Source organism: Aulonocara sp. 'chitande type north' Nkhata Bay, linkage group LG22 (assembly GCF_057382095.1).
Source record: "Aulonocara sp. 'chitande type north' Nkhata Bay isolate Kocher_YH1m ecotype deep benthic linkage group LG22, A_spYH_male_GT1.1, whole genome shotgun sequence".
Taxonomy (NCBI): Eukaryota; Metazoa; Chordata; class Actinopteri; order Cichliformes; family Cichlidae; genus Aulonocara; species Aulonocara sp. 'chitande type north' Nkhata Bay.
In genome coordinates this window covers 10,867,885-10,892,548 of record NC_141364.1, presented here as the reverse complement: position 1 = coordinate 10,892,548, position 24,664 = coordinate 10,867,885, and the positions used below count along the sequence as shown (strand labels likewise).

General features: G+C 42.1%; 1 protein-coding gene and 1 long non-coding RNA gene across 2 annotated transcripts in view; one reads left to right on the top strand and one right to left on the bottom strand.

The window, feature by feature from the left end:
* Positions 1–10,084: 10,084 nt before the first annotated feature.
* Positions 10,085–24,664, bottom strand: part of nedd9 (neural precursor cell expressed, developmentally down-regulated 9) — a 35,847-nt gene continuing 21,267 nt past the window's right edge. Inside the window, exons 3-7 of the mRNA XM_086281449.1 lie at positions 17,497–17,595; positions 15,236–15,373; positions 12,295–13,470; positions 12,057–12,146; positions 10,085–11,081 (exon numbers count right to left, since the gene is read on the bottom strand). Of these exons, the coding sequence (XP_086137575.1) occupies positions 10,536–11,081; positions 12,057–12,146; positions 12,295–13,470; positions 15,236–15,373; positions 17,497–17,595 (2,049 nt within the window). The 3' untranslated portion in view covers positions 10,085–10,535. The remainder of the gene's footprint in view (positions 11,082–12,056; positions 12,147–12,294; positions 13,471–15,235; positions 15,374–17,496; positions 17,596–24,664) is intronic.
* LOC147303569 (uncharacterized) overlaps positions 21,370–24,664 on the top strand; it is a 97,453-nt gene continuing 94,158 nt past the window's right edge. The window contains exons 1-3 of the long non-coding RNA XR_015127041.1: positions 21,370–21,446; positions 21,538–21,717; positions 24,588–24,637. This is a non-coding gene — a long non-coding RNA (uncharacterized LOC147303569). The remainder of the gene's footprint in view (positions 21,447–21,537; positions 21,718–24,587; positions 24,638–24,664) is intronic.

Sequence of the window (24,664 nt, the reverse complement as noted above, 5' to 3'; positions counted from 1 at the left end):
GAATGAAGATGTGTCCTCACGCAGTGTTGTTCCTGCACGCTTTTTCTGCACTTCACTGATCCTCTTTGTGCAGTCATGACTGTGCATTTAAAACACCAAGAGCACAGTGATGGAAAGTAACTAAAAAGATTTCATTAAGTAGTGAATTTCCTCTTTTTTTTTTCCTGCATTTGAGTGTAATTTCATTTGTTTGATTACTAATATTTACATGGAAGGTAACTGCTAGTTCTTACTGCACTGCATTAATCAGACATCCATGCGCTTAACAGCTTATCCACTTCAGGGTTGAGGGGACAATAGGAGCAGAGTACTCCTAGGACAGTCTATGGACAGTTGGCAGTCTATCACTGGGCCAAAATAAACGGATCATTTTATAATTATTAAATATCGAGGAAGGATATAAAATAGTGAAGAATGTAAACATCTTGTAAGGTATATCCTTCCCTTTCATTTTAACACATGTTTAAAAACACTTAAGGGGAACATTTAATGATGAGCATATATATTTATTCAGTTTTATTTCTATAGTGCCAAAAATCATTTCAAGTGCTTTAAATTGTATGCTAAAGACCCCATATGACTGGAAAGAAACCCAGCGATCAGATCAAATCATAATCAAATCAAAATTTATTTATTTATATAGCACATTTAAAAACAATAGTTTTGATCAAAATGCTTCACAAGTTAGGAAATAAATAAAATGAGACAAGTGATGTGCCCCTTTGAGCAAGCACTTGGCAACAGTGGGAAGAAAAATTTCCCTTTTAACAGGAAGTAACCTCCAGTTCTGGGAGAGGGCAGCTATTTGATCTTGCTGGGGATTTATATCTTTGTCTTTCTCCTTTATTGACGGGGAAAGACGAGAAAATACCAGAAGAGGGAAATGTCGAGATTGGGCAGAAAATGAAGCAAAACTGCAGTTCCTCTGGTGGCCAGCAGGGGCCGACTCCAAAGGCAAGTCAGTCCCTATTGACTCACATGTTAAAATGTCCAAGTTAGAGCAGCAGAAATAAACTCAAGCTCACTGCTCATTTCCCCCTTCATATCTACTGTATGAGTGTTGGTTTCCTTTGTAACTCTTAGAATTATGGGTGTGTCAATGTAGTGTTCAAGTTCGCTTTATTTGTCATTCTAGTCATCTTAAAAGACAAAGAGATGAAATTATGTGTCTCACAGCCCAGGTAAGTGCAAAATTGAAAACCAGCACCAAACAAGACAGAACAATCCATTAAAGAAACAGTTAAAGGTCATAAAGTATAACCAGTACCTGATTTAAACAGTAATAAAATCGAGACATAAAATAATAAAATTAAAAAATAGACATAAAATTCTATAGATTTTTTTTGGGGTCTTTTGGAGCATTTTTAATGGAATTATCTGAGAAATATTTTGCTTGCTGTGCTGTTAATTCTGCCAACAGCTTCTCCTCAAAGCCTCTCTTTATGAAGCAGAGGTCTTTATTAGCAGGTGTCTGCTGCAGCCGTACAGTTCATGGATGCAGCATGCTAACCAAGCCAGTATAAAGGACGGCCATGGCTACTGTTATGCCACCCATTGGTTAATGAGCTCAGCCACGAGTTTTCACCATGACTGTCCTGGTGTTTTTAACTCACACATGATGGAATGGAAAGCCAGTAAAAGCCCTGAGAGTTACTGGACAATTCAAGGTTTGTTGAAATGTTAAAAAATAAGATTTTTAAAACTGATTCTAAAGCTAACAGGACGCCAGAGTCTCTATTTGTATCTTACAGTCAAAGCCATTGGACTAGAGTATTGTTAATCTTACTGTCCCCAACACCATTAAATAAAAGCACCAGTGGGAATGTAACTGAGTACATTTACTCAAGTACTTTACTCACTTTCAATGGACTTGTACTTTAAGTACTTCCATGCACTGTATATTTTTCTGTACACTGTACTACTTATTTTAAAACTTTGCTTTCCTTTTAGTTTGATTGGGCTACAGGGCAACTAAAATTATAACCAGCTGCAACATTAAAGAGATACAGACATCAATAATTATAACCCAATAATATTATGGACATGATTCACTCATGTGAAATGATACATGAGGTACTTTAGCTACTTTTTAAAAAATGTATTATTTATTTGAATATGCAACCTGTGAACTGTAATGCTACTTAAATATGATCATAACTTTTACATAGGTGCTAAATACTTTATTTTACTTTGCAAATTAACTAATCGTCATAAGATCGGGTTTAGATTCTTATGCAGCTCCACTTTTCAAGAATAAATCTGCATTAGGAACACCAATTAAAAAAATAATTTAAAAAATACTGGAAATTGCAGGAAGCCAGCGAAGACCTTTTAAAATCTGAGGGCTCTCTTCCTGGAATGAGTTAAATTATGTGCAGCTACATTTTGGTGATTTAAAGATAATTTATTAATAAAGGTCAAATATGGAGATTCAAAGAGAAATGATTGTGACTGGGAAGCCCCACTTTGATCGTACGTGGGCTGGACCACTTAAACTCCAACTTCTGTCAGAGTGAAGAAGTCTAACCACACATTTAATCAATGAGAGATCTTAATATAAGACAAAAGAGTGCAATTTCAACTGTCTCAGGTTTTCTAAGTCAGCGGTCTCCAACCTTTTTTGCGCCACGGACCGGTTTATGCCCGACAATATTTTCACGGACCGGCCTTTAAGGTGTCGCGGATAAATACAACAAAATAAAACTAGTACCGGTACCGAAAAAAAAGAAGATTTATTCATAACACACGTGAAAAGACCCAGGAAAACCGAGTTAATGATAAAAACGATAACAAAATAACGCTGAAAACCGATAAAAACCCCGAAAACCATACATTTCACACCTGAGCCCCAACTCTCGCGGCCCGGTACCGGTCCGAGGCCCGGGGGTTGGGGACCGCTGTTCTAAGTGATAAAGAAATGCCTCTGTAGTAAATTAAAGTAATCTGTCAGTATGACTTTTGGGGCTTAAATTCTGAGACGTTTGTGTATAAAATGAAAGAAATCTATCATTTAATTACTTTGGTGCATCGTTAATGGGAAAAGTAGGAAAAGCCCCCGAGCCTTATGCCCTTTAGCCTTAACCCATGCCTGGCGACAGGTTTCTGTAACGTTTCTTTAAACTACCATAACTCTTGAACAGTTTGTGCAATGTAAAAAAATTCCAACGGATCCTGAAAACAGGGATATTAGAGGCATTATGGTAATCCCAAGCACCGCGTCACAGCAGCCCCGGGAAGATGAATGTGGAGAGAGAGCATTTTATCAGACATTTTGGTATTTTTTTGTCATTTTTTAAATATTCTTTTATTCTTTCTCTGTTTTTAGCGTTTCATGCCATGTTTTTGTTTTTTTAATTCCATATATGAAATGTCACCATTAGCAAACATACACTACCCAGCCCTCTTCCAACCCCTGAAAAAGCAGGGCTTTGAGGGATTGTAGAGCAGAGTGGGTTTATGATCCACTCAGGAAAAATAAAGGTGAGCACAAGTGTCAGCAGTCCAGCGCAGGCCTTCGCCTACAGCTTGGCAGGAACTGTTTTTTGGAGCTCTACCAGGGGGATTATTTATCAGTCTATTATTCATGTAAGTTCTGAGGGTCTTATTCCGTAAAAACGGTAACATTTTAATTTTGTTTTTTTATGTTCTTAATCGCTGATTACACTCTTATAGTATACAGCAAAACATATAGAGCAAAACAACTTCCAGATGTTGAAAGAAGTAATTGTCCTGAAAAAAGAGACCAAATCTCATGCTCTCAGCTGATTTTTTTTTAATGACAGTTTTACAGCTAAAACAAAATCATTCCAGGCGGCCTGCTGAAGATGATCGGGGTTAGCAGTTTGCTGGTGTCACAGAGTGAAGGAGCTGAGGGCTGCCCCCTGCTGGTCACTGGTGGCCAGGAAACTGTTTACATCTTCAGTTGCTAATGAAACAGCTTCAGCTTTCCACCCAAATATGGTCACTTCTGGTTTCAAGAAGCCGACACATCTGCAGCTGAGATGCACTCCAGAAATACAGCACTGAGGTCAGTGTGGCTAAAGACTGAATATTTTTTCTACCTGTAGGAAACTTCAGAATGCTTCATCCACTGCCGCAAAGATCATGATAAACCTAATAAAGAGGAAATAATCTGGATTATTTAGAGTAAAGTAGCTGAATGACACACTGGGTTATGCATGAGTCACATGCCGAGAATCTGCGCTGGATGCAGGTAAAGTTAAGAAACCGCTCTCACACTAAACCGACTTTGAGGAAAACCTTCGCCCTTAGCTGTGTTGGTAACGCTGATGCCACATCTACCTCAGATCTGGCTGATGACGTCTCTGCCTGCAGCTGGGGCACAAAGGGGCCCTGCTGAGCGAAGAAGCTGTAATTTCAGAGCCTGCAAATACTTCACAGGAAATGATTGTGGTAAGCCAAGGAAATGACACCAACTCTGCAACTCTCCTCTGTAACTTATAACGCGAGAGCCGGGCTTTGCTCTCTGCTCCTGTTGTTGGCTGCAGGTACTGCACGCCCCCTCTCTGATGACCTTTCACCCCGTTTGCTCGCCCACGGTTTGATCGCTCTTCTCCTGCACATTTCCATCTCGGCGGCCCAAACACCTGTTTGCTGTTTCTCAGCTCGGCCAGACGATATCTCATTCGGGATCGTGGAGACGTCTGCCCCGGGGAGCTGATGGAAGTGCAGCTTCTGCTCGCTCGTCTCTGCAGCACCTTACGTTGTTGTGCAACTGCAGTGAACCAGAGACAGTCATTTATAAGATGTCTGGCTCGCTGCCTCTGGTCACAGAAGCCCCCGCCGCTGCTGCTGCTGCGTCCAGGACTGTGTGTTCTGGCCTGAGTGGATGAATTAGAGCTGCCAAGACCAAAATAACTCATTGATTCACTGAGCTCTCCCTGGGTCTGAAGCATTAACATCACCCAGAAGCTATTTCTCTCACTTGTTTGGAGCCGCAAGTCGTCCAGAGGTACCATTATCCAAGCCCGGCGAAGGCAAAACGACTAAACAAAGAAAGCTGTGGAAGCTAGTGATGGGTCGTTCGCGAACGAAATGGCTCTTAGAGCCGGTTCTTTGACGTGAACGACGCGAGCCGGCTCCTTATCGCGAGCCGTCACGTGGTTTTTTTTTGTGTTTTTTTTTTTTCTTTCTCTCAGCCTCTCTCTCGCACTTTTTTTCCGCTGCACTCTGCACGCGAGCCTTGTGCTTTACGCTGGGCAGAGGGGGGGAGAGGCGGTAGTTACACTCAGTAGCACAGGAACAGAGCCAGAGAGAGAGAAAGAGAGGCAGGGACAACAACATTAGAAAGGTATAGTAATCATCCACAACTATTTTCGGTTGCAGATGATAAAGGATTCAGAAAGTTTATTCATGCAGGCCCATATGACAGAGAATATGCATCTTCTTTTTGTTTTCATATTATAATTTATATTTAATTGTGTTGTGGTTTGCAGTGTTTTGTGTTGTTTTCACTTTAAATTTGTAAAAGAAAAAAGCTGAAAATTTAAATAGTTAAAACTTGAAATGTGAATAGTTGATTTTTGTATTATGTGATTTATTTATTACATTTTATGTGGAGTGAATAAATAAAAGTATATTTACGGTGGCCCCTAGAGACAAAGCACATACAAACTTCAAATCACGTACGAACTCTGAAGCATGTACAAACTCCAAAACACGTAAAAACTCCAAAACACGTAAAAACTCCAAAACACGTAAAAACTCCAAAACACGTAAAAACATGTACAAACTCCGAAGCACGTAAAAACTCAGAAGCATATAAAAACTCAAAACACGTACAAAAGACAACAGAAGTGCTCCAGGATGCTGGGCGCAGTGTTGAGCCTTTGTTATCTTGTGGCTACACAAGCCAGCAAGTACCAACGACCGGATTTGGTGTGTGGTAGTAACAGGTAAATGAACTTTTTTTTAAATTATTTGAATATATATGAGTGCCTGTGTATAAATACACAAACAATACACACATGCTTTCAATTGTGTAATTTAAGTGATCTAGTAGCTCTGCTTTGGAAGTTCAGTTCATGCTAGAAATGTGTTTTGGAGTTTGTACGTGTTTTGTCTCTAGGGGCCACCACTTTTTTTACGTTAGTAATTCCTTTTGTGCATAATTTTATATTATTGTTAATAATAAATTAATTAAAGCAACAAAACAACCTGAAGAGCCGGTTCGGAGCCGAAAGAGCCGGCTCTTTTTAGTGAGCCGAACCGAAAGAGCCGGATCTGTAAAAAGAGCCGGAAATCCCATCACTAGTGGAAGCTCAAAGAGTTCTTACATTTTTAATTTCACGTAATAGACTTTTTTTTTTTTTTAAATATATGAAAATGTAATTACTTTTTAAAAAAAAATATAACAAACACCAATCTGCCAAGAGATTAAAAGCACAGGTGAAGTGCATAATTCATCTTGTGTTACAATTCAAAGGTATGCTACGGAAGAGGATAAGGGCCACTGGAAAAAAAAATCTGAGAAAAAAAGTCAGAATTCTGACTTTAATCTTAGGATTCTGACTTTTTTCTCAGAATTCTGACTTTTTTCACCGAATTCAGGAAAAAAAAAAAAAAAGACGTTCCCACTTTTTTTTTCCCCAGTGGCTCTAATCCTCTTCCGTAGTATGCAGGGAAAATCGGGTGGATGTTAATGTTAAACTTAACACTTGCCAGCTGTCTTTGAAGCACCTCTGGGCACTTATTTTGGCAGTTTTATTTTCAAGCATTTTCCTAAATTAACTTGAATTTTAATGGTGACCAGGACATAAAGACAACACCTATAAAATCACCAAATTTCTAAAAAAAAGTCTGTTAAAAAGTTGCCGATTTCACCTTACCTCTAAATGCCACCTCCAAATATGACTAAATAACAATGGACTTTATATCAAAGATAGATGTAGCCACCACCTCTTTATTTTTGTAACCAGATGAATCGCCCCCTGCTGGCCACTACAAATACCGGAAGGCATGAGACGCAAAATCTGCTCGGGGAACAGTTTCGGCAGCAGGACAAAGAGCTCAAGTTTCTGACTTGGCTTTCACTTGTTTATTGATTTCACTTTATAAAAATAAAATTGATAAATCAACAGACATAAAGTGTCTTTTCTTATGCAGGTAAACAATAGTTTATAGTTAACTTTTGTGGTATTACTAAAGTAGTAAAGGCAACAAGTATAAATACTTAGGTTAGATTGTGGTCTTTGTGCGTTCCTGTGAGTTTTACTTCCTCGCTTTGTTGGCTCTCTTTGGTAATCGTCTGTCCCACCTGTGCCTTCTTCCACACCTGTTCCCTCTCTGCTCTCCTGCGTCCACTTGGGATATATTTACTCCTGAGCTTTCCCTTGTTTCCAGTCAAATAATCTTGTTACTCTTGCCTGTAGGCTTCCGTCCATTCCTTGGTTTTCTTCAGTTTTGATTTGTTAGCGTCTCTGTTTTCCTTTAGTTTCTATTTTAGACTTTTGTCTCAGTGTGTGGATTCAGACCTGAATTATAATTGCCTAATTTTGTGTTTTACTTTGCATTTGAACCTTAGTATGTCAGATATTTTTAGATGTTATAAAGCTCAGGGGTGCACATGAGCTTGAAAATCAAGTTTTCTACACTATTTATGATCAAACATTCAGATTTGCAGAGTCATATATTTTTGGATCTAAGGACAGCCACCGCTGTGCTTCAGGTGAAATGTTTTTGACCTTTTCAGCATGGATTTGTTTTTCAAGTTCAAATAGTCGGACTAAAACAGCTTCTCTTTTTCCAGCCAGGCTAAAAACTTTGAGCCCCTTTTTTTTTCTTCTCTGCCTTTGTGGGGCAGATTAACAGAGAGCACATCTCTGCTGTGGACAGACTCATTGCACCCTGCCTGCAAAACGGGAGCCTTTTTAAAAGTCATTCTCCTCTCCCTGGAGAGCGCAGAGAGGAATGCAGTGAATAATAAAAACAGGGAGATTGCCTGTGAGTGCCAGTCTGTGAGAGCAGCGAGGATTTTTTAATGAGATTCTGAGATTGGAAGCTGAAGGGGGAGGCGGGAGTTTTGCTGTGCTCATGGACATCTCGCCGTTACGCAGTTCCATCTATCTATAGAGCAGCTACCCCTCAGGGAGCGGTTATAGTCACTCAGACTATAATGAAACACAGCGAAGAGGAGATGAGGAGAAAACAGAGGCTGTTTTCAGCTCTGCCGTTTATCTGATCAATTCACTGCACCTTGAAGCAGAGAAATGTGCTGCAGATTAGCCGGTGGCTCAGAGAGACGATTCTCACGGCCCGCACAACATCTGTAGCAGAGTCTTGTCCTCTACTCACCCTCATTACTCTTTGTGTCACGTCTAATGCGCTACAAGCAAAGTGAAGAATAGTTTGGCTCCTTCTCCACCTGCCCAGTCCCGCTCAATGAAATCCTCTCAGCTCTGTGTTTAATGTGATCAGATATGACTTAACGATGAGACAAGCATGCGATTGGATAAAAAATCAACCAGAACAATAACCTAAGGTGAGATTTTTATATTACTAAAACGCTGAGTCACGCTTCGGATGAATGAACCCTTCATCTAAGCGCTCAGTCTAGATCCTGGAATGATTAATCTACACCTTAAGATCCTTCTGTTAGTGTTTGCTCCCCATCAGTCTGATGAAGACTACGAGAGGCAGTTTGAAACAGTAGTTTCAACAATAATGCCTTTTTTCAGGGTTGTTGCACACCACCTATGACATAACCACTAGCTGGGCTTGCTGCAGAACGGCAGAAATGTGTCGCCACTCAGACAAAACCTCTGCATCAGTACTCAATGAGGAGTAAAACCAGTTGAAACCAGAAGCAAAGAAATCAGTTTTCCTCCGTATCTCCTGTGAATGTCTGAGCTCTTGTGCTGATATTAGTGCCAGACTTAGTGCCGCTATGCTTGCTGGCTTACAAAAATCAAGAGGTGCATGACACCAAGGTGCACCGGCAGTTGTTTTGGCACTTTTGGCCACCTTTAGACAAGGACATGACCTTCAGTGCTGCAGATATAGACCATGAAACACAACCGAAAGCCTTGGAAAAAGTCAACATACACTGTAGTTGACGGTTAATGTGGATGTTTTGTTTTTCTAGTATTGGGCTATACTAGTGTAGCTTTGCATAATTCACAGTTAGAAATAATCCTGACTGGAAGACACTGTTTAAGCTCCTCCCCCTTTAAAGCCAGATTTCTACTGGCAGGAGGTCTGAACAGCAGGTGGGTGGTGCTTGTGTGCATTATATGGCCATATTTGGGATATCCCCTCTTTCAGATGTCATATAGAGTCAATAGTATAACATTTTTAGATCAGTGGGAAGGCGGAGCTTTTGGCTCACAGGGATTATGCAAACTGACCATGTTTAATATGAACTTCCACAAATGTAGCAGTGCATATGTGACAGAGAGTAAGGAAAGGCTCAACAGATCCACAAACTGTTTATATGGAGCAGGTAAAATTATGTCTATGCACGAATGTCTTCAGGGGAATGTGACTGGATAGTTTCTTAACTATCTGGTATTCCTCTGTAAGACTTTGAATCAAGCAATCAGCTGAGGAAGACAGTGAGATGTGGCCAAAAGCCCAAGAGGAGCTCAGCAAACAGGATTTATGTTGTAAATTTCACTTCTGACCTTTGAAATGAAAAAGCCGCCTTCAGCTGCTTTCTTATTCACAAGCGGTCACCACAGCAGGTTGCTCCGCATGTTTGATTTGCTGTGGTTTTTACACCGCACGCCAACCCCAAAGATGCAGGAGCCGCGTCCTCTCCCGGGACCTTAGGAATTTTAAACTAAATGTGTGCACACCATCTATTACCATCAGCCGACGGAGACCATGAGATGTATTGTACTGTAATATTTTTAAGCAGCTTGGCATAAAACTGGAGCCAGTGGTGTCTATTGATCAATACATGGACACAGTAAACACCTGAAGGTTTTTTCTATGCTCACATATAAATCTTATCATCTTTGCAACAAATATCATATTTGACATGAAAATATATATATTTTTTAAGAAAATATCACTATTTATCATCCAAACCCCTCTGACTGCTTCACTTCTTGGACGACATAAGGATGACAAACCCCTGTGGTGAAGAACAGTCCTTTACTTTGTGGAGAGCTCCACACACACACACACAGACACACACACACGGACACTGACTTGATTTACAAGGAACTTTTAACTGTCACATCCAGCAGGAAGACACAGAAACGACACTCTACAGTTATAAATGAAATAACAGGACATCTCATAAGGTGCTTCATAATATGCAATGGGAATGTTATGAAAAATGTCCACATGTTCCTACAGAGGCACCAGTACTGCATCTATATATGTGTCCATATCATAATATAGAACAATGTACATAAAAATAGAGCAAATATTTACAGAACACAGACTATTTACAACATCTTAAACGGGCTTAAAGATGGAGAGCGACATACATATACTGCAAATATATATATATATTTTTATGGCAGATGTACAAACGGAGTGATGTGCAGGAGCCATGAGGGTGAAAATCACAAATTAGCCATCTGCAGCAACTGTTCTTTAAACTGCTGAGCGTGGTGCGACAGGTCGGTGACTCTGTCCACCATCTCCTGGATGGCGGCTGTGTTCGGGTAGTTCAGGGCGGCCGCTTTAGTCGCGCACACCACCGTCTTTAACAGGTCGCACAGCACGTTGCTCGAGTTCATCACCCTGTTTGCCACCTCAGGCACCGAGGCCTGCCGGGACAGCGTGTCCCCGATGAAGACCAGTTTGTGGGCGCTGAGGATCACGAACTTGCTGTGTGCCACGAAGATGCGGGGGGGCTGGCCGGCGCTGACGCAGCCGAAGAAGGCGTCCACGGCGCTGAGGAGCGTGACGAAGTGCTGCTCGCACTGCTCCGAGTAGAAGCTGAGCAGCTGGCGGTCCCGAGCGCACAGGTGGGCGGACGGGGAGAGGGAGGTGGAGGAGGACGAGGAGTCTGAGGGCGGCGCCGAGTGTTGGTGTGAAATCCACTGCGTGATGTCGTTCTCCACGGGTTTGCTCACTTCCTGCTCCAGCTTCTTGAACTGATTGATCTGTAGAAGCAGTACAGATGTGAGGTCAAAGGGCAAAGGTTTAGCTTTAAATACACATAATTATTTATAATGGAAAATATTTGAAGTGAACATTTAAAAAAACATCAGGTTTAACCCACAGATTAAAAATGGGGGCAGAAAAAGATCAACAGAGTTCCCTTTATTAACCTGACAGAGGGAAGTATAAACACGTTTTGGAGGAAGGACGCGTGTCTAAGCTTTGATTGCACACTGATTGTTCATTTCATTTCAAAGCAAACATGTTTCCCATTTGGCTTATCCATTTTCTTAACCACTTATCCTCCAGTTCAGGGTCACAAGGCCAAATTGCGTTTTATAAATATGTAAATTTAAGCAGAAAAATTAACATAAAAACACTTTCCTTTTTGCAAAGCATTTTATGGCTTTTCTCCTTTTTAACAGCAAACTTTTGCTGTCTTAAAAGTATCAAACTGAGTCTCTGAGAAAATGTTTAATGTTAAATTTACTGGAAAACGCTGTTACTTCGAAGAAATTAGAAATTAAATGACCGAAATGAAACAGCCACCCTTTACATTTCATCCTAAAAATGTAGAAGAAATCAGTTTCACACCAACAATCCCACCACTGCTGGCTGCAACTCCACATCCACAAACGCCTTCGTATGAAAATAGCACCACGAGATAAATAAAATAAACCTAAAACTCTAGACTCCATGTTTACATTTGTACGGCAGCATTTGTTTTATATATTTTTGCACATGTGGGTCACTTCAGGGCCGTGACCGCTCCACCTTGTAATCTGGCTGGCCTCCATCGAGAGAATGATGTTAGAATCAGATCTGAGTGCCGAGGTCTGCAGAGGCCTTCGTAAGAACCTCGAAGGGCCCCTAATCGCTCAGTGTTATCATCTGTTTTGTTTAAGACTGCGAGGTATTTCACTCCCCCGCACAGTGTGCGCTCCACCTGCGAGGCCCAAACAAACACAAAGCCTCACCTGTTCCTGACCCAGCTGAACTTGACTCTGCTTGATTATGTTTTCTTTCTCCAATAGCTCCTTCTGCTGCCGTTCAAAGTCTTCTTTGCCCTGAAGGGAGGTAAAAAAATGTTTTAAACAGGGTGAGAAACCAGACTCACGTAGGTCTGATCTTTGATACACGACACATAAATTCTTATCTGTTGGGTAAAGTCACTTAAAGTAAATAACTCTACTAACTGTGGATTTAATTGTTTACCTGCAAATGTACATAATCGTAGTCCTCCATCCAGCTTTTCACGCACTTCTCGCTATTGTTCATGTTGTCCTTGTCTGGGGTCAAGGGCACGGGGAAAGGTTTGGTCTTGCCCCCGTTGTTGTCGTTGTCCGACGAGGGGGAGGTGAGCGGGTGGATCACGTTCTCGTCAGGCGTGCTGCCCACAGAGAAAGATCCGTCCACATGCGTCCGCCTGAACAGCAGCTCGGCGCTGCTGCCTATCGTGGAGGCCAGCTGCTTGGCGTCGTCGGGAACAGTCCTGGAGACCATGACGAAGCGGTCCAGGTCGTCGGTCTTGTTGTGGTGCCTTCCAGACGAGGCCAGGGTGTTAAGCGCCCAGCTGCAGTTTTCCAGAGCTTGGTAGATCTGCAGAAGGATCTGCTGTGAGTCCTCTAGGCGTCCCAGCTGCCTTCGAAGCTTACTGTGCAGACTGTTGTCTGACAGAGACGTAGCGTTCACCGCGGCACCTCTGCCAAACACAATGAAGTCTCCCAGACCGGCCCGGACTCTGTCCAGAACTGTGCGGACGTCGTTGGCGTGGCGTTCCATGAAAGGAAAAGTCCTCCAGTGAGGGGAAGCTGCCATTGAATGCAAATTCCCGACTGAGCTGTCCACTGCTTGCTGAAGGCGGTACAGCTTCTGGATGGCGGTGTCCACATCCAGAGCGAGGCGGCCCTCAGAGCTGGAGCCAGTGGAGGACGAGGAGGTGGACATGCTACTGCGCGTGCTGCCCGTGCTGGAGAACGACAAGCGGTTCACGCCGTCCGTCACGTCCGCTACTGCGCGAGCATCCTGAGCGGGGATGTCGTAGATGCCTTTGCTGCCGTCTCTGTCGGCGGGCGAGCTTCTGTGCTGGGAGGTCTGCATGACCCGCGGGATGTCGTACACGTCGTTGCGAGACCCCGCCCCTGAATGAAAGGCAGGCGGTGGCACATCGTAAATGCCTTCATTGCCGTTGGTGTTCGGGTGCGGCTGATGAGCCGGAGGCTCCACGTTCGGTGGGAAGTCGTAATGTGACTGCGAGCTCTGGGCGGGCTTGGCGAGGACAGGTGGGGGTACGTCGTAGATGCCTTCCTGTTTGCTCTTGAGGGGCTGCGGGAAGTCGTAGTTCCCCTCCTGCTGGGCAGAGTTGGTCCTGCAGGGAGGCACTGAGTAGACCTGTGGGCGAGGACAGTAATCAGACTGTTATTATTTTTGTTAACATGTATATTATTATCAAACAGTGGAGCTTTCACCTAACCAGTGGCCGCACAGGACTATTTTTTTCCTTGTTGTGAAATCCCTGTCATCATACAAAATGCTCTGCTGCACCTCTACAGAGCATTTCATATCTCAGACATTCATTTATTTGCACTATTAGAACTGTGCATCCCACTCTCTTGCTGCTACCCTCCTAAACAGATGTGGAAACACCTGCGATATGACTCATTTTTTTTCCACCTCCTGCACACAAACACCTCCTCTGCACTCCTTCTGCAGTCACGTCGCGCCATCCGCACCTGAGAGGTGCTGTCACGCTTTCTCAACTTGAAAATGTAAACACTTATATCGCACTAGGATCGATCGTGCTTTGTGAAGCATCGACCGTGGGCTCTGAAAATAAGGGGCCTCTGAGGCATTCTTGGAGCTGGAGTGTGCACACGACTGCTTGGCCAGATGTGGATATAACAAATTCTTCTAAACTAAAGGCTTGGACGCATTTAGTCCACTTAATGTGAAAGAGTGCAGCACACAGCGAGTGAGCAAACATTTGCCTCTACAGTTGACAGAAACAGTCATAAACTGACTGACTGACTCTTTGCATGTGCATGCAGTCTCATAACAAAGTGAGGAACTATCACTGCTGCGGTACTGGTTTCCTAAAATGGTTTATGACATTTCAATTTTCAGCTTTGGCCTCTGAGGTCCCGTTTAAAGGCACAGCACTAAAATGTGCGCTCGGTCCCGCATTCGGGCCGACTAGTCTTCGGGGATTGGAAAGTCATCGACAAAGAAGGCTCCCCTTCCTAAAACACAGCTCGTTAAGAACTCACCAGAAAAGTGACATGTTTTAAATTCACGACTATCATAAGATTAGCAGTTAGAAACCTGGATTCCTGCAGAGGAGATCGTTTTCTTTTAATCCCCTCCCCCCGGGAGACTCGAGTTTATGACATTCAAAAAATGTGCTAAACACAGAATTTGGACTGTAAATGCACCTCAGTGGGTTTTTACTGGATGCAGTGTGTTTGCACAGCAGTCCTGCAGTTAGAGATTGAGGAAGTGAAAGACCTTCTGGCTTGGGGAGATACTATATTTGAAACCTCAAACTTTCAGCCTCTTGATTCCTTCCTCTAATGCAACGAAGCTTTCACCCTCCCTCGGGCTCAACGCAGCAGAGTGTGCGCTGACGTACATGGCACGGAGCACGATGGGAGCGCAACGGGGGCAATAAAACTGATTTCCATCAGCCTCCAAACGCACTCTTTACAGCTAGACAGGCCTGCCCAAACTGTAATTAGGAACGACGCAAATAACAGGTCCCAGCATATTTCAGGTTATTACAAACAAACTGGTGGCGCGCTGCCTGGTCAGCTCTGGTGAAATCTTAGAGGGTCTGGCAAAAGAAGAGTTATGTCCTTGTCCTTGATTTTTTGTTTTTTTCCCCTGCTGGCGAGTTTAAACACGGAGCCGTTTTGGTTAAACTCTCCTGGCAGGCGAGGCTTTCATTTAAACTGGCCGCAGGAATGCAATAAATATGATATTTGACGTATTATTCATTTAATATAGTCAATTAAGAGAAATTCTAGGAGCTGTATCAATAAACATAAAAATACAATTTTCTGGACATACGCAGCCTCGTTAATTCAGCTTCATGTGGCTTAAACAAATGGAGTGGCTGACTGATGTGCCCTTTCATTTTGCTTCTGGAAGTTTCTCTTACCCCTTGAGAGGTTGGAGGGATGTCATAGATGCCTTGTGACCTAGGGTCCATTGGTGATGGGGGAACATCATAGACTCCTTGGTTTCTGGCTCCGCCTTGCTGACCAGGGAACATCTGACCAGGTGGAATATCGTACACCTGAAAGAGGGAAGTGAAATGATCACTACGTGTTTCAGAAAAACAATCACACAAAGTTTGGTCTTCATATTATTTGACTGTAGCTGACTTGATCTGATTTTGTAGCACACTATTAGTTTCTGTTTGGCCGTATGTGGGATGTCTAGTAATCAGAAGGTCGCAGTTCAATCGCAGACTTCTCAAGTCCACATGCCAAATTGGCTCGGAGGAAAATACTACTCGCCAAATTGCCCCTAAAGTCATTACATTTTTTTTTATATATAGTTGGCAACAGTGGGAAGGAAAAACTTCCTTTTAACAGGAAGAAACTTCGCCTGAACCAGGCTGAGGGAGAGTTGGGGGTAATACTCAGTGAAGTTTGATTGTAATAGTTAGGAAGCATTAAAAGAAATATATATGAACATGTATGAAGAAGCAAATGTGACACAAAGTAAATAAAATCAAATTTAGTGCTCAGTGAAAGGTGACAATAAGTCACTGCTAAGTTAAAAGCTTCATATTTCTATTTGCACAGGTGCCTCGGTGCAGCGCTCCTATCTAAAGTGAGTTCTTTACCACAAAGGTGGCTGTAAGGCCAACTTGCTTTTGATTGGCTGGCCTGAGGTAGTCACATTAGTTACAACTGTTCTCACTGACAGCTGAAGCCTGGGCTTCTTTTCTGACTCGTACGTACGCTGGCCTCATTATTTGAATCTCCGGCTGCGTTTAGTGTCAGCATCCAGCATCACAACAAAGTTTGTATATATGACAGGAAAAAATGCACGATAAGTCCGTTTGATATGGTGAATAGTTATAGAGCAACACGGTCACTGATTGGAGTTTTTCTTTGCACAGTATTTTCTCTTTTTGCTCCATTTTTGGTCTCCACCAGCTGCCCTTCAGATGCTAAATGCTCCACTTCCATATTTTGCTAGTTTCCACCTGTCTGTCAGCTGTTTTGAAGTAGTTTTCAGTGGGTTTTTGGCTAAAAACAGAAGGCTGTTTTGGCTGAGAACAAAACTTAAAGAGCGGTAAGAGTTTATGAAAACGGTGAGAACAGAGACCAAAGCTGAAACTCACTATAAAGCAATGTGAAATTGAGGCTAACTGCACAATCAGGTGATGACTTCCTGTAACTCCATCTCTGTAAGCAACTCGAGTTGTTTTCACACTGTACCTCGTCTGTAATTCTAAAAATATCTATTTGAGCATTTTAAAACAATACAGTACAGTTCTCAAAATGTGCAAACACTACTGCCGCACTGCAGGTTTCAACAGCATGAGAGAAAATGAAGTGTGAAGAATCCTCGCTCATCTCTGCACAGAACAGGAAATGTGGTAGGCAGAATAGCACGATGCAGATCAGAGAATTGGCTTTCTTGTTTTGAGAAATGAAATGCATTTGCCCAGGCACTGTGTGCTGCATCAAAAGCTCACCTGGATGGCTTGTTTTTAAAACGAAGATGCTTGATATGCGGTGAAAACATGCTAACAGATTCGATTGATATCAATGTGTAGGTAAACTAAAGATTATATTTGTACATTCTCAGATGCATGCAATATAGTGTTAAAGATATTTATCCATCTTATTTTTATGCTTGGCGTTTCCTAGTGTAGCTTTGCATGAGCCACAGTTCAAAATAATCCTTGTTCATAACTTTATCTGTACTTTGGCTCAGCCCCTCAGGTCATCCTCTTTTTGAAACCAGCAGCTTTAGCTCCACCCACATTTGCAAACAGAAGGTGGGTGTGGTTTCGGTACCAGAGATAACCATAACATTCTCTCTCTCTGACATCATACAGACCAAAGATTAGAAAAAAAGAGAGGGGAAAAACACTTCAAGCTGTGTTTTTAGTACAGCTTGTAACCTTAACGTATGCCTCACAGCTATTACTAGAAAATGACCTCATTACTGGAAATTAATGGGTTTAATGGCTTTTTTTGGTTTTGAAAAACAATAATTTTAAGGAGTTTTAGGAACCTATATTGGTTAATTTTAAACAAATTCCTTTATTCTAAGTCATAGAGTGCACTGTATTATTGGGTTCACTGTTTGGCAGATTATATCAAAGCTTCTTTGGTTGCTAAAAAAAAAAAAAGAAAAAAAAAAAGATCCTGGTGTTATGGTGCATGAGGAACCTACCCCTTGTGATCTGATGGGTGGGACGTCATAGAGGTCCTGCTGGTTATGCTGTCCTGGGCTGTAAGTGTAGGTCTGTCCCACTCTGGTTGGGGTCACCACCTGTCCGAAAACAGCAGGAAGACAAACAATCAGTTGTCGTCCAGGGTAAGAGGACAAATGCTCTGACTCACAACCTAGCAGCCCTGCTGCCACCCAACTCTCAAGCGTCTGTACATGCATGTGTGCCGACTTTTATTTGTTTTTCCTGTTTTCCATTTCTAGTCCCTGAATGACCCAGGGATAGTAAGTGATTACAGTCAAGGCAGATATTTTCTAACAACATCCTCCCTGTGCCAGGCTGTTTACAAAGGACCCAGGGAATGAAGTTATAAACACAACCCTGCAAAAATCTCCTTAGGCAGCTGTTTTGAAAGCATTGCAGGCACGGATGTATCTCTGGATTGAAAATGACTGGGGGCCATTTTCCATTGTCTATAGAATAGCAGCAAACTGCCCAAAACAGATTTCTAAAGACAAAAAGGTGACATAGATTTTACACCATTGTAAAATGACATGACAGCCAATTCAGTCAGTTTCCCTTATTAAAATCCTAACATGGTTACAAAAGTGCTGAAATATACCATAACAGCAACTAAGGTCATATATTTTAAGAAGTTGCGAATGGCTACGTTTGATCATGTAGCTTTCTAATTTTAAAACAGCGGTGTCTTTGTTTAGAAGCCGAAATAGTCAGGCCTAAAAAACAGCTTGAAAAACACAGTTAACATAAGCCTGCAGTACTAGCTAAACCAGATAAGGTTGCTAATGAGGATGTAAAACAGGCAACTACTAAACAGATCAATGGGTTATCTAAACATTGAGAAACTGCTTTATTATTTGTACCTTTGTTGTATAGTTTTTCTTTAAAAGCTTAAAGTTAAACTACTGATTATGAAAAAAAAAAAAAAAAAAAAAACAGCAGCTAATATTAGCTTTTATTAGCCTGAATTAGCTTACTCATGCCACATCAAAAAAATGTAACAAGAAGTATTTGAATATAATAAACTCAGCAAGGCTGTGTTTCTCATCCATAAACTTCCCTTTTTATTCCCATGAAGCATGCTGTGTAGTTCAGTTTATAATACTAAAAACAAAATTAAATACTAAGGAAAGGTTTTTAGGGGCACTAAAGTTAAGTAGCCTTAGCCTAAAGCTACTTCAAAATACCGTAAAAGAAAGTCTTGACACAACACTTCATTATAAAAGGGTTTATTTTTTGTTTGTTAAGATTTCAACTTTTTGCTTTAGTTTTCATAGAGATACATAACATGAAAGTAACGCTAGCTAATGTTACCCTGAAATAGCTACTTATTTAAAAACTGTAGGAGGGGAAACAAAATTATTAAACATATGAAACTGATTTTTGGCTCATATAAACAGTGAGAAATGCAATTTGTCCCATTAAAAATGTACAAAAAGAAGTTCGATTTTTTTGTTGCTTGAATTAACGCCGGCCATAGAGACTGGTTGGTAAACACTGCTATCCAGGGGAAAATGTATTTTGACTGGTTAGTACTGGAGGCAGTGGAGGTTGCTGCACAAACAACTTGTTGTTGTAATATAAGCTTTTCATTTCACTGTAACTGTTACTTATACCAGAAGAATTAGGCAATGGAAGCAAGACCAACTGACACATGTGAGATCGTTATATCTCTGCTCACTTGGAAAACACATATCCCACAATACTAGAGCTCAACTAATAAAAACTAAATAAAACTTAAAATAATGTGATTCAGTCAAGCAATAAAAATAGGTCAACCTTCAGCAGTGCTTTGGGAGAGTTTTTAGAATGGAAGATAGTTTTATAGCCGAAATGGCATTGGAGAAGGAATTTTATCGTAGTGCTGGCAGGACTGTGAGTTTCTAAATCCAGAAATCTCTGGTGAAGTAATCACCGGGTCACTGGTATTGATGAACAACACTCTTAAACTGAAGCATTTGGTGCTGTAGGATTTAATACACCTTTAAAATATTTTACACTGCGGTGTAGACAGGCTTAGGAATAATGGCACGATTACTGCTTGGGAAAAAAAAACGAAACAAAATACAAACACATGCTGCGAGCCTCACCTACGCCCTTGACATTTTTAACCCTGTTAATTATTTAACACATTTTTCCTCCTCTTTTCCCGTCAGAGGCAATCAGCTCCTTCACACCTCCTAATCCCCCCATTCTTAAACCCTCAGGCTGATTCACATCTCCTAAAAGCAGCAGAGCAGCCGACCTCCTTGATGCGTCAGACAGACGGAGGAATGCTGGGAATGTCCTTCCCTGAGCCCAGTACTCCTCTTTTGCCCCCGCGCAACGCTATCGTTACACTGGAACAAACAGGGTTCATTAGCAGGGCTCGAAAATAGGAACCATACGCACGGCTCCCTGGCAAAGGGCCGAGTCCCCAGGGACATGAAAGACCTCAGTCCCTGCATCCACTCATGAGTCACTTTATAGCACAATAACCTAATAGCATCTCTCGTCCTGAGACATTTATCGGAGCATGAGCAGTAGGAGACGTAACCTCAGAATGGGATTAGTGCTCCAGAGGAACTGGTTTGTAAAAGAGATTTATGAAAAAAGGTAACTCAAGTGGAAGAAAGGGAAAGAGAGGGGAACGGAAAAAGAGTTGCCTAGTATGGAAAGGAATGCCATTCATCTGACTAACAGTAGTCCATATGGTTCTTATGAATCCAATCTGAACAAGCCCGTGGTGATTTAAGGTGTTCACTGTTGGCGCTCGCGCCACAGCAGACATCATCCCGGCGAGGCCTTTGGGGTCAGAGCTGAAAACGTATACTGCAGGCTTTAAATACTCTCTGAAATAAACCAGAAGAGGAATAAACAGCTGCTTCTGGCTCTCCTCACTCTGGACTGATTATTTTTAAGGTTTTATCTGCTTAAAAGCATACACAGTCAAGTGATGTAAACCATTTGTTACTGCATGACTTAGATCTGAAGTTTTCAAATCTGGGCCCCTTATTACTCTCAAAAACTAGCGATACTGCCAGCAGGAAAAGGGTTACTGTTAATTTAACACTTTGTTTTTGTTTTGTGGGCTCTTTTGTTCATCTTAAACCTTGGTATTATTAAATGTCAGCCTACTTAGCCAATACGGGTTCCTGTTTTTTTACAGTGTACTTTAATACTAAAGAAACCTAAAGACCTGCCTATTTCTAAAAATCTAAAATGTAACTTTGGATACTAAATAAGACAAAAAACTGTTTGGAGGGCTAGTGAAGTTGTGCTCTTTGACATATAACGATGTGCTGCCTGCTGGCTACCTCCAGTGTTATTGTTAGGTTAATAAAAACACATCAGGACAGGGAAGGTGGAGGACGAGAGTTAGATTGTTCTCTCCAATGGGGAGAGACAAATGCCATCGAAAGGCAGGAAGACGACACTGAAAACAGGCAAACCTTCAGCTAATAAAATGTCTGAGGTTATTCATTAGTTTATTGTACTGCGAGTTTTTAAAAGCTTAGTTTAAACACACGCTACATATAAATAGTTTTATTATTACTTTTAGAGACGACACCTAAATGGTTTTGGGGACTCGTGACTATTCAGACAATGAAAGACGAGAGCTTAGTGGAGCGCAGTAGCATCGGTTAAAAAGATTCATCTGGTTTATCTGATTTATTGTCTTTCTATTGGCCCGGCTTGAGAGCAGCTTTAATGCCTTTTCATATTTTCTATTTTCTGCCCAGTGAAAATGTGCTGAAATGTGAAAAGCAGTAGGCATATTAAATCTCTCAGAGCAACCAGACTCAGGAGATAACAAGCAAGCCTCCTGCTTGTTTAAAAGGTCACTCAGCCGGGCTACCTTCCCTCTGGGTTTAAGGGAAGCCTGGACCCAGCTGTCACATGCAGATGACAGCGAGGTGTCCGCTGAAGACCTCGGTGACCTTTTCTACAGGTACATGTCATCGCTCTGAGCGCCCATCAGTGGCTTCTTTCAGCCTCTGCCAGATGCACACTGCTCATTTATTTCCCTTCTGTTTACCCAGCAGGCTGTTGCTCTGAGGACACTTGGCGCGGCTATAATTGCCGCCGGGCAAATATTTACCACATCCAATGAGGTTGTCGCTTGCATGACGGCGGTGCGTGGCCTTTCAGAGAACGATGACATCACGAACAGCCGAGCCAAAAGGAGGGAGGGCGCTGAGCAAACATTTGTTCCCACTCAGGTGAGGGGAGCTCAGGATGCCTTCATGGACGATGAAGGGCAACGTCGGCGACTTAAACGAGCGGCAAGAGGAGGCAAATAGATGGCTTGTTAACACTCCTACGCGTTGTGGCGAGTGACTCATGTCTCTTTCAGCAGGACCCTGTTTACTTAGCCTGCTGGCAGGATCAGATTTTGGAAGGTAGACCTTTAAAGCTTTACTTCAGGGTCATTTGAGAGGTCTTGTCATAGCATCAACAACTACCTCATGGGCTTGTTATATACTCTCTCAGGTTTTATGTACTGATGGGCAATGAATTACTCTGTATATATGTCAGGTTTTACTGGTATTCACATCCTAAGATATAACCAAACTACTAACTACTAGCACATATTAATAGTTTGGTCTCCAAAGCATAAAAAACAAAGCTGGAGTGAAGTTTTAGGTAAACTATTAACAGTTTAGAGAATAGCAAAAGAAATCAGCTTGTTAAAATGTCACTGTATTTCCTTCTCTTGAGAAAATGTGCTGCTACGGATTCAGATAAGGCTGAAACAGAGTATTTCTTCTCTAAAAGAAGAACAGATGTGGTTGGCGGGTAACAGGAAAGTAAAAGTATACGTTTTTAAGACCTTCTATAAAAGATCCATCTATTTTCTTAACTGCTTAACCAACTCGCGGTTGAAAGCAAGAGTCTATCTCAGTGGTCATGGGGGACAAGTGGGTTGCAGGTTACCTGTCCAAACAACTTTAAAGAACAAAATACACAATTTAACTGAGACCATACTTGCTATGCTATTTTAAAATGACTAGTAATTGACCTCAAGAAGATATCTTATTCCCTCTTTCCAGGCACAGACTTTAACCACCAGGAACAATAAGCTGGTTTTTAATTCTTCACATTTCTGCAGACTAACAACAAACAGTCTGATTAGCGTCATCTTCAACATCTTCGGGGATTCCACCAGCTAAATTTGTGATATTTTAAGGCCTTTTCCTTTTCCAAGTGAAATTGTAATCAAGATAACTTTAAGGGCCTGCAGACGGCCTAGAAGAAGAGCTCAGACGGCGAAGGTCTTCCCTCTTCTCCCATCTGGTTTTGAAAAGAGTTTGCTTCACCAGCTGGCTCCGCTGGTCACACTCAGTGATAGACAGACTGCTCAATCACCTGCCAAGTATTTTTTGAACGTGCCCGTCATTTTCCAAACGGTTTCCCAGGACGACTTCCCAGATGGTTCTGTGTTAAAACCATCTGGCGCACAGAGTTAATCTCGACTCAGACAAACCCAAATAGTAGTTTTTGGACACCGCGCTCGCCACCGGCAAAGTCAAAACAACAAAGGAGGGGTAGGTCTTCTCCAAAAAATATGTGTTCCTGCAGCCAAGATCACATAAAGCCATTTTGGAAACCTGCCCAGGTTGCTAAGACACCTTATGTTGATTTGTCCTTCACTCATCTGAGTAAGTTCATTTCTTCTTGACTGCCTCGGGGTGAATTATGGCATCTTTGTGTGGCAACACTTCCCCGGATATCATCCTTTCACACCCTTTCATTGGTTACTTGCACACACACAATGCCACCCCCATCTGCACCCACACTAATGGGCTGCTGACACATCAACATCAACAACCCAAATGAGGCTTTTCACCACAGCGCGGCGTATAAAACGATGGTGACAATGACACCGCCGGTAATGTAGCAACAGCTTTATTGAATTTCCTCCACCCGTCTCCTCATTCACACCTCCTCATCTCCGCTCTGCTCCTATCTGCAGCTCTGTCAGCACGGCGCCGCTAGCTTACTTTTAAATGAAGGTCACCTGAGGGCACAGGAAGCATGCACGCTATCAGTCATATGTTAGGTAAGAGCGTGATTTTGTATATGACTGCATGTGTTTGGCTCCTGCTGATTCACAGCACAGAGATGTGTTTTGCAACTTGGTAAAGTTCCCCTCTGCCACGCAGAGCTGCACCAGCCCATTAAAGCGCCAAACGAATTAATGCAGGTAATTAAGCCTCGAATCCCGAGAGGCCGCCGTCCGTCTCCGAAGCACGTCCGAGCGACTAAACCCAAACAGACAGCGGGCTTAATGAGGAGCGTGAAAAGAGAATGGGCTGATTCTCAGTTCTAATAGGGATCATTGTTCATTCTCTGTGATCAAAGCGGCACTTAATCCTGTGGCACGAATATCTGAGAAGACGAAAGATGACTCCGACACTTCGTGTTTACTTTCTAAGAAAAATATACCGGGAAAAAATCCTCTGAATTCTGGGAAAAAGCAGGATAATGTGGAGTGAGGAAGCTTTTAAGCTCTTGGATTATCCAAGAGACATTTTGGGCAAGGGCCCACACACAACTGGGGCCCCACCCCCCCCAAAAAAATATCCAGAATTTTATCCTCAAACTTTAGATTTTGAAACCATACATTATCAAAAAACATAACAGTCCCTTAGCTCTTATTTCACCTGCCCCTTCCTCCCCTACACAGCTGAGGCTAAGGCTTCCAAAATGAATGGAAATAGCACAAGTGGACACATTTGTTTTTAATCAATTCGCAATAAAAATCTAAACAAAACACGGCAGTTAATTTTTAAAGTTGTTGAGACAACAAATGGTTAGCTGTAGCAGCACCTCACAGTCACAGTGGATTTATGACCTGAAACTTTGGTTGGATGTAAATGAAGAAGGCAGGTGGTGCTCACCAGCGGAAAGCTTTTTATACCTCACAGGTGAAGTAGTGAGTAGCCAGGATATGGAATACTTTTCACCTGCGTAACTTTATTTATTGACAAGGAAAAAATGTGTTTGCTCCTTTTTTAGAAGTTATGCGGCCCAAATGTTTGCTTATCGTTGTACTTTAACACTCTTCTTCTGTTGCACTTCTTCACAGTCCCTCTCCGGAAACGAAGATCTAACAGGGATCTAATGAGGATATAACAGGTGTGTTTTTGGGTGTGTGTGTGAGGA